We start from the raw sequence: 16,140 nt of genomic DNA on the forward strand, positions 1-16,140 counted from the left end.
CATTTGAAAAGTTGGAAAAATAAAAGTGCCATTTTAATAGACAACTGTCGTTAGGTGGGTGAGGTCCCTGCCTGCACTGAACTGACAGCAAAACTCATGCAGCATATCAGAGCCCCCTGCACTCCAACCAGGTACCGCCGTTTTCTCTTCAGCAGCACCATACCCAGAAGAGGAATCACCTGAGCTTTCTTAAGTAACCCTGCACGCTCATCAATGTGTTTAGAACTGTTTTAAATATTTTAAAAGCCTGGTATCTGAAACTGTCTCAAACTCTAGGGGTTTTTTGGCAAAGATTTTGAATGTTACTGATGTTAGCTTACTGGCTTTGTTCAGTAAAATGTTGGGATTAATTCATGTTTATTAGATCTGGAACGACAACTAGTTTATTTTTTACTAAATCTAGGCGAAGGGCTTTCTTCATATTTGTTTGTAATTAATGACAAGGGGTAAAATACACATAGCGACATGGCAGAATGTCATCTCCCAACAGCAAAGGCACAGTCCTTAGGGTGATGCATGTACTCCTTCACGAGACATCAGCAGCACGAGAAATGAGTAGCCAGACCCATTCCCGGCGGGTACCTGAATAAATGAAGTGGAGGACGTCTGGGAGACACGAGCAGAAGACAGGGTCCTTCACCACCACCCTGACGGGTGGGACGCAGGGTGGGACACCATGGGGGGCTGGGGGGGGGGCAGCCCCCACCTCCACCGCGAAGAGGCTCTGTGCCATCTGCACGATGGAGGTGTCGCAGATGTCGGCGGGGGTTTTCACCTCGAAAAGCAGCATGAAGAGGTGGCTGACGGAGCAGAGGATGATCTTGTGAGCCTCCACCACCGTGCTGAGATCCTCAGGGTAAAACGCCACGTCCGCGCACTGGCAGCAGCACAGCAGGTTGTGCAGGTCTGCGTTGTAGTGCGAGGCTTCGCCCTTTAAGATTGGCATTTTTTCTGCAAAAGACAGTGAGTAAATAACTGTAAAGTTGAAGCGAGTGTTAACCACTGGACAACTCTATCCCCAGAAGGACAATTTTTGAAAGGACTTGACAAGAAAATTTCTTGTATGCCATTTGAATATGTTAAGCAAGATATGCTAAAAATGGAAATACTTAGTACTGTGAAATAAGAAATATAAGAAATGCTTAGTTGAGTAAAGAGTGTCTACCCTTCTAGGGTAGACCTCATTAGGCATTATGTTTGAAAGAAACCTTGTCTGTGATTCCCAAACCTGAGGGATCTGGGTGAATTTCTAAAACACGTGAGAAGAGACAGCTACATATTGAGAGGCAGTTACTTGTCAATAATTATTTCTCTGACTGAATGCATCAGATGCTCAGAAATCATGTGCAGGGGCATACATGTCTCCCATGTATGTCACTGCAAACAAAAATATTGCTTGATGATATTGCAGAATAATAAAGCATAGTGTAGTTACTTTCTTTTATAATTTGTCTGTAAAGATTTTCCGTAAAGCTTTTATTAATTCACATTTGCATTATTTTATCAAGTGCATCAGAAACCCACTCCTACTATTTTTGCCTAAAATAAATTAGAAGTCCATTGCAATGTTACATATTACTATACATTTCTCCCCAAATTAATTAAACCATCCTTTAAAGACAATGCAACTAAAGCAACACAACCAGAATAGCTGATGATAGCTAGCACAGCTCACAGTAATGATCACAAAATGTTAATTGTGCAAACAACATGACACACATAATGAACGATACTAGAAACCGGACATCAGCAAGCACCTGGCTGTTCAAGCTGAGGTGGTTGAACTCGCTGGCACTTCTGCGCCTTTTTCCTTTTCTTCATTTTTGCAGATGACTTCTGATTCAAACTTTGGATCATAAAATATTCCAGCTAAAATAGGAAATGCATTTTTTAAAAATCCTAGTTATTTAAGAACAACCTAGACATCAGACTAAGGAGAATCGATGGGTACTGCAAATAGGACCGAAGCTACTGCCACTGTGAACAAGAGAGACCCAGCGCTCCTTTACCAGGAGAAGGTACCACATTTCGGTGGAATTAACACAATTTAAAAGACTATTTATTCAAAAGATGGTAATTAATTCTCCATCTGTGTAATCTTCCAAGAAATGACATTCAATCTACAATTTCCATAGATGCTAATTACAAATTACAGAGTAGAATAAGGCTTAATGGATAATGATCAGGTGCAGGTGATGGAAATAACAAAGCCTTATACCAGCTGTTCAGCTTGCAGCTAACCGCCACCATCATGCAGTGCTGCCTTGTCCCCTGAAAAAGCCACATTGCCATGTGACCTTTGTGGGCAAGGTTTGCTTCACCGGGACAGACTACAAGGATCATCACTGCAACAAAAAAAGTCTCTGAGGGGAAATGACCTCTTTTACAGGAACAAAGAGGCATAAAGGATGGTTCAGTTTCAGTTCATGCGTGTCTTTAAATGCTTTTATCACCCGAGTTAATGTAGCACGTATAGTGCTTGCTAAAAACTAGAAAAACACTCTGGCTAGACCACGTGTTGAGTTGGTTCCTTGCTTTTCATTGGGAATGAAAGGATCTGATAAAAACAGGCTAACTGTTGTGCCAGAGATTCCAAGTTACTACCAATTCCCACGGAAAATACACCATATGGATACACCACTATACTGTCTGGTCTTTACTGCTGTAAAGACCGTGTGAAACTATTGTGCCAAAAGAACTGCATTTTTTTGTTCAAACCCAAATGCCACTGGGAAAGTAACCATAAGTTTCAAAAAAAAAAAAAAGAAAATAGTCTGAGCTTAAAATACCTTATAAAACTGAAAATTAAATAACCCTGTGAAACAATTTTGTGGAGAAGACAAATAAATCTGGAAGACTGTATGGAGAAACTGCTCAGTGTACTTCCTTCTCTTCAGAGGAGTGGGAAAAGAGCAAGCTCATTAGCAGTGGGATATTTTAACAAGACTCTTAGCTTCTGCCTTGTTCAGCTTCACTGCTGCTGACCCCAGGCTCAGCTCACGATTGCACACTGTGTCATGACTGTGTACTGAACAACCACATAACTATGCTAAAAAAATAAGGCAATTCAATTGTCTCACTTTACAAGTAGAGCAGTTGTGAGTGTTTGAGCAATCAGAATTTAAAATAACACCATATTATGGAATAATTCAGGTTGGAAGGGGCACGTGTAAGTCACCCACTCAGGGCACCTCCTCAAAACAGGACTTGCCTTCAATGTGGGATGGGGCTGCCGAATGCCTTGTCCAACTGGGTTTTGATTACCCTACCCTAGCAAGATAGAAGGACAGGAACAGGAGGGGCAAAATTATTGCAGTGTGTAGTATGGCTTTCCTACACTGGTTAAAATCAGAGCAACCTTGGTACTGCCAATTCAGCTAGCATCATGGAATCATGGAATCACAGACTGGTTTGGCTTGGAAGGGGCCTCAAAGACCATCTAGTTCCTCCCTACCCCGCCATAGGCACGGCCCCCTCCCCCCAGCCCAGGCTGCTCCCAGCCCCGTCCAGCCTGGCCTTGAGCGCTGCCAGGGATGGGGCACCCACAGCTGCTCTGGGCAGCCTGGGCCAGCGCCTCGCCGCCCTCATTGGAAATAATTTCTTCCTTGTATCTAACCTAAGTTTCGCATCGGTGGGATTTTGCCCTCGGTGGGAGGGTTCATGATGTGCCTCCACTCACTCTCCAAAGCCCTGACATCAGTTGTGCACCTCCCGTGCGTGCCACCCTGCTTTCAGCCCAGTGGTTTCTCACTCACCACTCCTCCAAAGTACTTCTGTATGTAGAAGTCATTAAGGGTGTGCAGCTCGAGGTAAGTGGCTCCCAGTTCCTTGGCAAGCTGAACTCCCTCGGAGGTGGTGACACAGCTCCTCCTGTCCAACGTGCACAGGGGGCAGGTGCAAGGTACTCCTGGGATAAAAAGTGATGCAAAAAAGGCCATTTCTGTCAAATAATCCAGAAAGATTAGCTTCTGAAATAATTCTAAACATGCATTATTTAGAAAAGTACTAAGAGGGAAATGGAAACATAGCAATTTTCTATTAAGATATCTCTATAATTACTGCAAAAAACTCCCAACTTCTTAGTAATGAATTCAAAATATTAGCTACTATACAAAGCTCAGCGTCATTTACATTTGGTATTCCCAAGGTGGGAAAGTCAAGCAGGACTTCCAGAAGCCAGGTTTGGCTTGGGGCCTCCGTATCCTTGTATGCACAGGTGTTGTGCTAGCCTGCAGGTGTTACCATTCATTAATGTCACCCTTAAAGATTTAATTCTTGTGGCCTATCCATGCAGGAAGCATGCACAGTAACTAACACAAGGGAAAAAACTCCACTGTAGTCCCGGCTGTTATGAGCATGTACATGCCTCAGAATTATGACTCAATTACACATATTTTACATGATTTTTTTTCAGCCAAAATAGGTATTTTTATGACTATGCCAGTTAACTGACAAAAATCTCTTAGCCACCCTGGCTCAACTTTGCTTAATGCCAGTAAGAACCTGCTGGCTATGGATGTGCTTTCAAATGTGCCATGCATGCACTACATTAATTTCCTCTGTTCAGACCTATGGATAACATGTAATAACACCCTTTTTTTTATTATTTCTTTTGGCAGCACCATTTGCTACTACAGAGGATTAAGATCTTAGTAATTTCTATGAGCAAACTGCTGTGTTCACAAATACCTCCTAGAAACAAAAGGGTTCTGTGTGTGCACAGCAGTTTGCTCCAGCAGGTCCCAAAGCGAAACCGCAGCTGGAGAGCCTGACTTCTCCCACGGTCCAGGGAGAAAGACAGAAAAAAAAAAAAGAAAAAAAAAAGGAAAAGAAAAATGTCAGTAGTGGAGTCACTCGGATTGGTGGTATCCTCTGCTTAAATAAAAAAACTAAGAAAAGGCACTGGGAAGACAAACATTACTTTAGCAAGACTGTGCCTTCAGAATGGCACATTTCTTACCCCTGTAAATCATAGCATAAAAACACTTGATCATTATCAGTGAATTACTAAAGGGAAGAAAATAAAGATTTAATTGTTATAGAGTTCTTCAACAGTCCTTTTTAATCACTGAGCAGAAAGATATATAAGCTGGCAAAACTGAACATTACGTCCACAGAAGACACACTTCATATAGCTGAATATTTCTTGGTACATTATAAAATAAATGTCTACATCTGCATCCATCACATCCCTTACTCATAGCAGGAGCGGTACTCAGGAACACTTCTCTTAGCCAAACTCATGAAGCAAAAGATAACTTACAGGCTCAAATTTTGCATTCATTGCTTTACTGAAAAAAAATCAGGCCTCACAACTAAAAAGACCACAGGAAAATCAACAAAAGCACAACACAAAACATTTGGAAACACAGAGTGAATTTTGTATGTTTGTTATACTGTTATCTGTGGTATTCTTTCTGAACTTTATTTCCCTGATATAAACAGAGAGTAGTTACCAACGTGTACCCAAACCATCTCAGCAGTGCTGCCCTGGTCGGCTGCCGGGCACTTCCATCCACTCGGTTCTTCCTCAGTTGTGCAACAGTGATTTTCATATCAATTAAACAGCAACAACAACAAGAACTTTAAATATTCAGTGTAACATCAATTTGCATTGTTCTTACAGCAGACTACTGAGCAGCCTAACAGGGCACTGCGTGGGCACATACGCTATACCATATCTATACCATAGCTACTCTTGCCATGACCGGTCAACCTCGTTGATGCAGTAGGATGTGGCACTTTATGGTACCCGAAGAGCTGGTATGTCTGTTCATCCAAAGACATCCCAGAGATGTCCCAGACTTTTCCACCACCCTCCAGTGGCTGCAAGCTGACCGGCTCAGTTTTAGTCTCATACACTAGAGGTATTTTACACCTGAGACATGACCAGAAAGAACTCATAACCACAGGGTTCGTTTCATACACTCAGATGTACGCTGCTTAATCCAAAGCACTACATCTAATCCCCATGTGTGATGGCTCCACAAGAAGACTCATTGCAGAGGTCAAAGCAGGATAGGATGCCTTTCATCACTAGCGTTAGTTAATTAAGCATAATATTCTTGCCAATACACCAGTCTACAGAACCATAATACATGCACATATTACTGTCATCCTGACAGACTAATTGTTTCTGTTAGCAACTTGGAAAAACAATGAGCTTCTGCTGAAATTACAGCATATCTAACTCCCAAGTGAGATTATAATTATTACTACAGGCGACTGGATACATACCGTTTTTTCTTGCACCAATAGCAGAAATTATTACTGGAACTGAGCAGTGGTTCAATGCTTTTTTTATCATTGGGACATAACTGTCCTTTAGTTCTTGAAATGAAGTCTTGTCATTGACAGAGTATTTAATCACAATAATATCAGCTCCTCCAATGAGGCTGCGTGAGGTGTACCAGTCACTGTCAAATATATCCTAAACAGAAAAAACACTGATCAAAAATCTCCCGTCTATAAAGGAAAAGGTGAACTGTTCAATACTCTTAAAGCAAAACCGTACAGCTGAGCAATAAAGAGCAGAATTCATGCTTTGTAATTGCCTTCTTTGGAGAACAAGTCATTCGTTATAATAAATATATTTATTTTATGAATTCAGAAATTCTTCAGGAAGAAGAAAAAGCAGGGTTCACCTAGGAATATACTTTTTAGGAAGAAACATTACTGATTTAATTACTTCAAGGTGTTTTCATTAAGAAAAAAAGCAGCTGCAGCAGTAGAGGTTTGCAGCAATTCATACAAAACCTTTATTTATCACAACATTTTGGGGGAAGGGTTACACAGAACTATGTTATGTGCCTATGAACCTTTAAATACAAGTTTCATCACTTGAGTACAATTTTTATCTGCTTCTCAAGAGATTCCATGTAGCTTTAGCAAGTGTTAATGTCTTTAGGCTAAGGACTTTCATCACATACCTAAAATTAACTTTTCCAACTTCACACTCTTTTCGTCACTGTTCTGTGCCGTAAGTGTAAAACTTCCACTGTAAAATTATCTGGTATCCTGTTAATTTACAACTCTGCTGTATCTACATGTAATATACAGTTATTATTTCAGAATATAATGTATATTGTGTATATAATGTATGTAATTTCACAATTTCTGCTTTACCTAAAGGTAGCTCACAAATACCAATGAAAGCTATGGCTTTGTACACGTGCTTAACTGAAAACTCCCGACAGAAATCTGGAACTGGTCCAAAGAACTGGAAATCAACTCAAAAAACTAAATAGTATGACCTCTTGGAACAGAGACACCTTTTTACCAGGGCCTGTAGTGATGGGACAAGGGGCAACAGTTCTAAACTAAAAGAGGGCAGATTTTCGTTGGACTTAAGGAAGCATTTTTTACGATGAGGGCGGCGAGGCGCTGGCCCAGGCTGCCCAGAGCAGCTGTGGGTGCCCCATCCCTGGCAGGGCTCAAGGCCAGGCTGGATGGGGCTGGGAGCAGCCTGGGCTGGTGAGGGGTGTCCCTGCCTGTGGGTGGTCTTTGAGGTCCCTTCCAGCCCAAAACATCCTGTCATTCTAGATTCCATAACAGTCCTGTACAGCACAAGGTAAAGCTAGAAGAACTTGGGATCTTGAGAAAAAAAAAAAAAAAGGAAATTAGAAATGATGAAATAAAGATGTAGAAAAGAGGAGTAAATGAACACAGAAGTGATAAAAGGGCAGAACTCAAAGTTTGGGTTGGGGAGGACCAATGTGATTTTTGAAGAACAGATCACAAAAATAAAAGCATTACAGATGGCAGCCAGAGTAATATATAAAAGGTTATTAGTATCAACAAGTGAACTGGATTGCACTGTCGATGTAATTATTTTTGACCACTTCAAAATAGTCATTATTTGAAATCTGGGGTGAGGTACCTGCAATGCTCTTCAGTACAGGAGGTAGCATGAACTTGACAGAAGTGCATCAGTCCACAAATATTTGCCTGGACTGTCAGTGCACAACACACCCAATTTAGATCTTGTCTTTACAAAGAAATAAGTCAGAAAATAATCTAAAGAGCATAACAGGCATTCCCATTAATTCCTTTAATAGCTCTTCTGGTTCTAGAATAAGAAAACCAGAGGCAATTAAGAAATTATCAAGAATAGCTATTCTTTGATTCACCATGTTGACAAAGAGTTTTAAAAGCACTGCTCTGGGTATGTTTTTTCAGTCAACTCTGTTAGAGGCTGTTATAACCCCAGGCTAAGGAAAATCTCCACCAGCATTTAACAGAATCATCTAGGCTGTGTTAAGAATATCAAGTTAACACATAAACACATGTTTAGCACCTCTAGCAGTAAGACTACCAGCTACAGTGCTTTGAGACATCCAGCCAGCTGGGCATTTGCAGAGCCTGATCACACAGGCAGGCAAAACCCGAGAATTTTCAAGGGACAGCTTTACTATGTTTTAGCTGATGAAGATCTCAACAGAGAATTTTTAGTAGGCTTGTATATATTTAACATGACAAAGCTTTAAGGGAAAAATATAATACAACCCAAAAAATAATATAGAATATTTAGCTGTTCTATGCTGCTGGCAGCCAGAACGCATGCCTGTTCCCTTGGAGTCTCCTTCTATCTGCCTGTCTTCAAGCTCAGCCCAGGTTTGCATAGGCACATCTCCATGAGCTGGGTGACAAACAGCAGTATCACCAGCGAGGTTAGAGCACAGGTGCAGAAATACACAATAAATCTGCCACAGCTTGAAGTGTTAAGGATAAATAATGTTTATGGAAACTTCTTATGGAATGTAACATATTTTTTACAGGTAGTGATGTGTTTGTTTATGGAGCTAAGTCTCCAGTACATTATGACACCATTACATGTTATTTCTGTTTTGACATTTCTAAGTTTTTGGTCAGTATGAACACAGCCATGCCCAAGGACCAGCTCTGACTCTCATGCTTAGCTTCAGCATAAACCTAGTCCTGACCTACAGCAGATGACAGGTCTTCTACATATCAATGTCCTGACACCAGGCCCACCAGCCGCAGAGGACAGGACACCAGGTATCTGACACACACTCAGACACGCACTCTCCTCTGGGCCCAGCTCTCATCTTGGCTCTCCAAGGAGAGCATCATCCAGTAGAATGCCAGCTGGAAGACCCTCCATGCACTAACCTCAAGCAGTGGCAGCTCTAGTGCTCTTCTTGCTGCTGGGACTCCCAACAGAGTATGCTGAAGCAGGCTTGTGTTTGTCTGCATGCGCCTGCTTATGCATTTAAGAAAACAGTGGCTTAAGAGGTCAATATCATATAGCAAAAAAACCCTCTAGGTGGTTTCCTTTTTTTCCCCAGTGAAAACAATACTAATAAAAAAAGCAATTATATTTTGGAAAACAAAACAACAACGAAAAGAAAATGTGGCCATCACCTCGTAGGATTCCCCTGCTCTTCTTGTACTTAGCACAACTTGCCGTTATTTCCGTCTCAGCAGGTGTGAGGAACACTGGCAAAATCCTTACTGAGAACAGATGCAGAGGTGTGCGAACACACCTCTTTAACTACCAGGGGAAAGAAACACTATGGAAATGTGGTGCAGGCTGTCACAGCTTCCCAGGTTGCATGTGGCTGCACGTTGCAGCAGGTCTGGGGAGGTCTGTGCCTTCTGCCACTGCCCCGTGTCACCGCCGCGTGTCTCTATTAATCCTATCAGGAAGGATTTTTACTAAAGTTAATGACGTTCTGGTGGGGATGGACCCTACTTTCACAGGGTAAGGGCCAGCCCTGGGTACATCAAAAGTGGAAAATGCAGAATATGCCAACCCAGCATCTCACAGCGGCCAGCTCTGTTGCTGTCGTGCAGGTTCCCTATGCCCTCACATATTTAACAACCCTGAAAGCCCATTCCGGAAGATGGATGTTATGTTTAAAAACACAGAGGAGAAAAGTGTGTTTCCAGAGGTCTTGTTACAGTTACTTTCCATTCGCGTCAAGCGTAGCACAGGGTGCCGGGATTGGTGCCCTCTGCTGGGAAAATCCTCCAAAAAGACTCTGACAACAAAGGGTTACCGGCGCAAGGCATCGCTGAGACAGCGCTGGGAGCCTCCTTGGTCATCACTTTTACAAAAGCTTTCATGCAAAAACGACAGCGGGAATTTCTTCAGATGACAAATAACAGTTCAGATTCAGGAATAAACCTAATTCCAGACTCCATCTATGAAACCGATGCAGCAGCTACTCCTCTTGCCATGCTTCCTGCTGCTGGCACAGTCCATTTCCCAAGACAGCCATTGACAACAGGAAAAAGTAACTGCACAGCTAAGGTTATTATACTACGACCTTATTAATTATAATTATACTTCTGTTGCTATCCCTCTCAGGACTCATTAGAAAAAAAGCTTCATTCTTTCCTTGCTTGCCTCCATTATGTAAGTCTGATAATATATTCTTGCCATTACTAAATCATACTTCTCAAGCGTTAACATTGAGAAAAAAGCCTTCAGCGGCAATGAAGACGCGATTTTCCTACAAAATCACATGGCCCCTCACAAGGACAATACTTGCTTTGTTAAAAATAATTTATGAATGCCTTTATGGAACGGCAGTGAAATCCCTTGCACAAGTGCCCTTGCAATGCCCACACTCTCTCTAAAAGCTGCCCGTAAATGTCGCCATACCCACCTAGCCCAGCCCTTGATCTGGGGCAGCAGCGACAGTAAACATGCTTTGGGGGGACAAGGGAGCCTGGCCACCCCTGTGGACCGCTCCCCTGGGATCTCCCCAGGATCCAAGAGAGCTGCATCGGGAATATTGGAAAGTTCATCTCCCATTTACAGGACCCATTTACAGACCCGTTCTCCATCAGCAGATCCTTCTTTGCAGTGATGCTTTCCAGACCACGTACCAGACCCTTCCCTGTTTTTTCAGGGTTTCTCTGCAATTTCTGCAGGTCCACTGCAGACAAATTTTCTGGGTGTACTCTTCAAAACTTACTAGTCCCCTGAACTTAGCATAGTAACCTGCAGCACAGAAGGAAGTGTTTTCCTCAGAAAGTAAGGGAATGCAGACCACAACCCTGGAATGCCACTTTTGTTTTTCACTCCAGGCTTTCCAAAAAAGCTTTAACTGCTTGCACTGATGCCCCAACACCCCGAAAAAAAAAAATATATATAATTAAAAATTCTAGCATTGTCTTGTGTTGTCCTCTCATAAAGTAATTTAGTAATTAAAAAGCAAAAATAAAGATCATAGCAGGGAAAATAATTTACCAGGTTACAATCATCTGTAGTAAACTGCCATCTTCAGACAGCCAAGCTTAGAAATGAGTAAAGAAGGAAAAGCTGCCAGCTGTGGTTTTATACTGAAGCAGTAATTTGATTTGATTTCTAAAAATAATAAATAAAAGTAAAAAATGGATCAGATCCCTTTACCTTCAGACATGTTAAGGGAAGGCGAGCCTAGCTAGGATAAGGAGCACAAGGACACTGATGTCAGTGCACCTCTAGATAAAATGGGCAGTTTTTATAAACTAGGGGACAGCACAAAACTTCTGGAGGGATGGTTCCCTGGGGGAAAAAATACAAAAAACCAAACAAACAAAGAAAAACCCACCCAAAACACACACGAGCACACAAAACCCAACCCAAACAAACAAAAAAATACACACACACACACACACACACAAAACCCCCAAGCAAATAACAACAGAAAAAAAAAAAAAAAAAAAAAAAAAAAAACCAAACCAGGTAGCTCACAGAGCAAAAAAATTAAAAAAGGACAGCAAGACCCCCAGCTCAGGACCAAAACACTCTCACATCCTTATCGTACTGCTCCAAGGGAGGAAAGAACACAAGAGGTAATGCAGCTAGGGGACACTCAAAGTGAAGTTTTCATTCTGTCATTTATTTTCCAGCATTATAATCAAATTAATCAAAATATGCATTATAGCTCCCATGCTATGCTTCATTCTGAAGCTGAGGATGACTCACTTGCCATCAGGTACTACAAATTTTGCCTGCACTTTTTCTGCAGTTTTTACTTGTACATATGCAAAAGCATAACAAAATTCAGTGTAAAGTAGCTGAAGCTGAAAACTATACAGAAGCCGATAAAATGACAACTTAGTCCCAAAGACTGTCAAAATTGATATAGAGTGCTAAATAAAGCAACCTTTTCCAAACCGAATCTTAAAATTCATCTTGCAAATTTCTTCTTGTAAGTTACCAGCTCCCAGACTGAGGTTTACCCTGAAAAAAATTAGAAAAACTGGGACATGCTAGTTCAACATGCTTTATGAGCGCACAACTCGAGCATGCATCATCAACTGATCACCTATTAAAATCACAATATTCAGTACGGATGTTAGCACACAGGTATGTTTTCCCCAGTTCCTTATATCTCCTCTCATCCTAGGTCTTAATTTTTTGTCAAAACATTTTCCAGCCACATGAATCACAAGGATGTTGGTCCACTTTGGTATCTGTCCCCTGCACATGGGAGATACCAGCATGCAGCTTTGCAAAAGCAGCACAGGACACAGTGGGCCATAGTGATATCCCCAGTGATTGACACGTGGAGACCAACATGGTTTTGGAAACGGTGACATTTTGACCCCAGATTTTGAAAAGAATGGTCCACCACTATCTCTACAACCCCATGTCATCTGCATGAATGATAACACCCCTCCCAAAGCTGGCACTTCCACCCTGCATCCTGCAACTGCCACGGGAAAGAGAGCTTCTCACAACACAGTGCTGCTGTTCTACGTGTTGGCAAACATGAATTTATCCTTGCAATTTTTTAAGCCATACAACATCAAAGAGTATAGTACCTGCACTGGAGATTAAAAGATTTACAGAGCTGCTGCGTGAAAACAGCAGTCCCAATGCAGGTTGGAAACACCATTCCCCCATGTCTGTCTGTAACATCTGATGGGCATTGCCTTGGGTGATCGTGACCAAGAAGCTTTCCTACCTACTCTGCAGTCTGGCCTTTGGTCACCTTCAGCTTATAGAACAGAACTCCCTCAGAGCAGCACAGTGCCCACCAGGCCAATGCCACCATGGTAGTGTTCACCACATGGTCCAGACCTTTCATGTTTCTCCAACCCACCAGTGCATGAGCACTTTGGCAGCTGCTGTAAAACCTTGCTGCAGCCCTTTCAAAGACAGACACAATACACAGTAAGGTGCCTTGTATCATAATATCATCAGGAAGGGTGCCACCACCGTGAAGAGTTCAACCAAAGACACTTGAGCTGTTGACCCTTCCTGCAGAACTCAAAAAGTTGAGCAGCATCCTAGGCTAACAGACAGGTGCAGCAGCACACCAGCAAACTCACCCTGTGCCACAATCTACCTCACAAAAGGATCCCCGCCATGTTCTGCTTGGCAGAACCTGTATCCACGTTGCTTTTCCAGGCAGACAGCTGCAGAAGGCAAAAAGCACTTGGGCACCCTTGAGTTTGGAGACTCACAGCTATCAGCATACTCAGTTGCCAAGTTTATGTCTAGGACTGGCTTGCCTTAATCATACAGATTTAATCTAGATGAGATACAAATCACAGGTAAAATGCAGATCTGCCTTTATATTATGCTCAGATGACAGAGGTGGAAATAACACAAGGCCCACCATACCACCCTCTCTATGTTTCAGTTACGTGCAACAAGAACCCTTTTCCATGGAGAATATGACCTGCAGTGTGAGTCAATGTTTTGAATTGTCCTGTACCATTTCCCCAGGCTACCACAGGAATAGTCCTGAAAGGATCACTGTGATGCAGCAAACTTCAAGCATCCAGACTATGGGAAAACTCCTGTTCTGCCTCACCCTAACAAGGAAGTAGCTTCACTCAGAACAAATAACCCCTTGCAGAGTCCAAAGAGTACTAAGTGAAAAACGCCAATTGTTCCTCATCATTCCCAGCAATAAATCTCCTGCCTCCTTTAGCTGAGAAAGGAAGAAACAAGAGGCCTCCGAAATGTAATGTCCCAGACAATAGCAAGCCAGTTTTTCAAGGGCAAACATTATAAGGTCTCCAGAGTTGAAGAACCTTGTTTTGTAGAAAAGCAAATGCAAATAAAACAACCTAAAACCACACAAACTGCACCTCCCATCCAGGTCCTTTCTTCACCCTTCCCCAGCTATCCTTGCTTGCCTTCCCACCTGCCCTACCAACCTCCAGTTCTCTGAAATACCCTTTGAAGTCCTACAGCCTTAATTTATATTCAGGAGCTTTTACTCATTGATGTGCTCCAATGACTCCAGAAAAATGCATGTGCAGGTTACATGCAGCTTCAAAGAGTAAGAACAGGATCCCCCCATCCACCTGGACTGGTGTCTGTAAGCGTCCCTGACAAAAAAAGCATGAGAAATAAGAGAACAGAAGGACACCTAAACTGGAACACTTGGTTTCAAGACTGCAAACTTCTGATCATGTATTTCTGGAACTGTTAGGATTCCTGCAGATGCCCCCAAAAGTTTCCCTTGCAGGACTGCAAAATCAACCTAAGGATAGAATTATGGAGCTGAAACTGATTATTGTTTTAATTTCTAAAAGCTGCTAAGCTTAATTTTTTTTTAAGGCTACTAAGTAGTCATTAATTATGTTTTAATTTAGATTATTAGCATCACTTCTTACATAATCATTGATCTGCTCGTACTCATAACTAAGTTATCTCACTTACTAACAAAAGTGCTGACAACTTGGAACAGTGCCAAACCCCTTTGTATTTACCTTCAGATAAAGGAAATAATGGTTTGATGTGATTATTCATTACAACAGCACTAGAAATTACTCCATATACTGTATTCTGCAAAGTACAAAATCTTATAATCTGACATTTTTCAAAGCTGGAAAACTGACTCCCTTTTCATTTTTACAGAAAAGATACATACAACTTGGTTTACTGTTGATTAATATTTGGAGAGAGTGTTTATGATGCAGTGTCACAGAAAAGGTATTCTTGTTTACGTTTGGGCTACCTTCAGTAAGATTTTCACTAAACAGTTGAAAATACCACCTTCCTACAGAGCAAGTGGGCAGCAGCTTGTTCATAAGAAACTTTCCATAGCACCTTGGAGATTTTGCAGCATTTGCCTGGTTACATTTTGTATGCTTTTAATATTAGCAATAATGAAAATATAAGTAAAACCCCATAATAAAGAAAATAATTTTAAATTAGTATATATTTTCATTTTATTAAAGCAGTTTACGCTGTTATGTGTGGTTAAAAAGATTGTGACTGATCTCTTACCCAGACAGGACAGTCGTGTACCACCAGTCTGACATTTCCAAACGCGCAGGCTTGGTACTCAGTACAAACTGGGCTCCCAATGTGGCTCGCAGACAAGCTGCTGTCGATCTGGGAAATGAGAGCGCTTCTCACCAGATAGCTCCAGATCAGGCTCAGCTGCTGACTGTCCTCAGAAAACCCATCTCTTTCATTCCCAAAGGCTACAATATTAACCGACCTAAAATAAAAATAATAAAGATAAAGCTGTGTTAGCAAAGATGAAGGGCTGGGATAAGTGGCATAAGAGGAAGAAAAAAACCCAACAAAACACAAAGAACACAACAATCCCCTTAAATCAAAACTAACATATTAATCCTTCCAAATACTGTTCCCACCCCAGATTTTTAACACCACCACCACCACCACCCCCCCGGTAACCAACAGCAGAACACATACATGATCTCAAATGCAGCAGCAGGATGAGAGCAAAGCAGGAGAGAAACCTGAGCACGCTGCTTGCATGACAACCCCCGTTGGCTGGGCTCTGTGTTTGCTGGTGCCCACTCAGCGTCGCCGCGGAGACCCCCGGGGCTCTGGGCACATCCCCTCGCCCGCAGCCGGGCTGGCAGGCTTGGTGCCGGCGGCGCCGGGCGATGGGCTGCGGCCGCGCACCGGGGCGGCGGCGGCGGCGGCGGCGGCAGCGGCGGCGGCGGCGGCAGCCCGCGCAGTGGCGGCGGCGGCGGCGGCGGCAGCAGCCCGCGCAGTGGCGGCGGCGGCGGCAGCCCGCGCAGTGGCGGCGGCGGCGGCAGCCCGCGCAGTGGCGGCGGCGGCGGCAGCCCGCGCAGTGGCGGCGGCGGCGGCAGCCCGCGCAGTGGCGGCGGCGGCGGCAGCCCGCGCAGTGGCGGCGGCGGCGGCAGCCCGCGCAGTGGCGGCGGCGGCGGCAGCCCGCGCAG

The 16,140-nt window shown here is 43.0% G+C and overlaps 1 protein-coding gene across 1 annotated transcript in view; it reads right to left on the bottom strand.

The window, feature by feature from the left end:
- RHOBTB3 (Rho related BTB domain containing 3) overlaps positions 1-15,870 on the bottom strand; it is a 29,274-nt gene extending 13,404 nt beyond the window's left edge. The window contains exons 1-6 of the mRNA XM_027811326.2: positions 15,644-15,870; positions 15,209-15,425; positions 6,238-6,430; positions 3,756-3,907; positions 1,758-1,869; positions 583-951 (exon numbers count right to left, since the gene is read on the bottom strand). Of these exons, the coding sequence (XP_027667127.1) occupies positions 583-951; positions 1,758-1,869; positions 3,756-3,907; positions 6,238-6,430; positions 15,209-15,425; positions 15,644-15,645 (1,045 nt within the window). The 5' untranslated portion in view covers positions 15,646-15,870. The remainder of the gene's footprint in view (positions 1-582; positions 952-1,757; positions 1,870-3,755; positions 3,908-6,237; positions 6,431-15,208; positions 15,426-15,643) is intronic.
- Positions 15,871-16,140: the final 270 nt, after the last annotated feature.

The sequence above is a fragment of the Falco cherrug genome, chromosome Z (genome assembly GCF_023634085.1).
Source record: "Falco cherrug isolate bFalChe1 chromosome Z, bFalChe1.pri, whole genome shotgun sequence".
NCBI lineage: Eukaryota > Metazoa > Chordata > Aves > Falconiformes > Falconidae > Falco > Falco cherrug.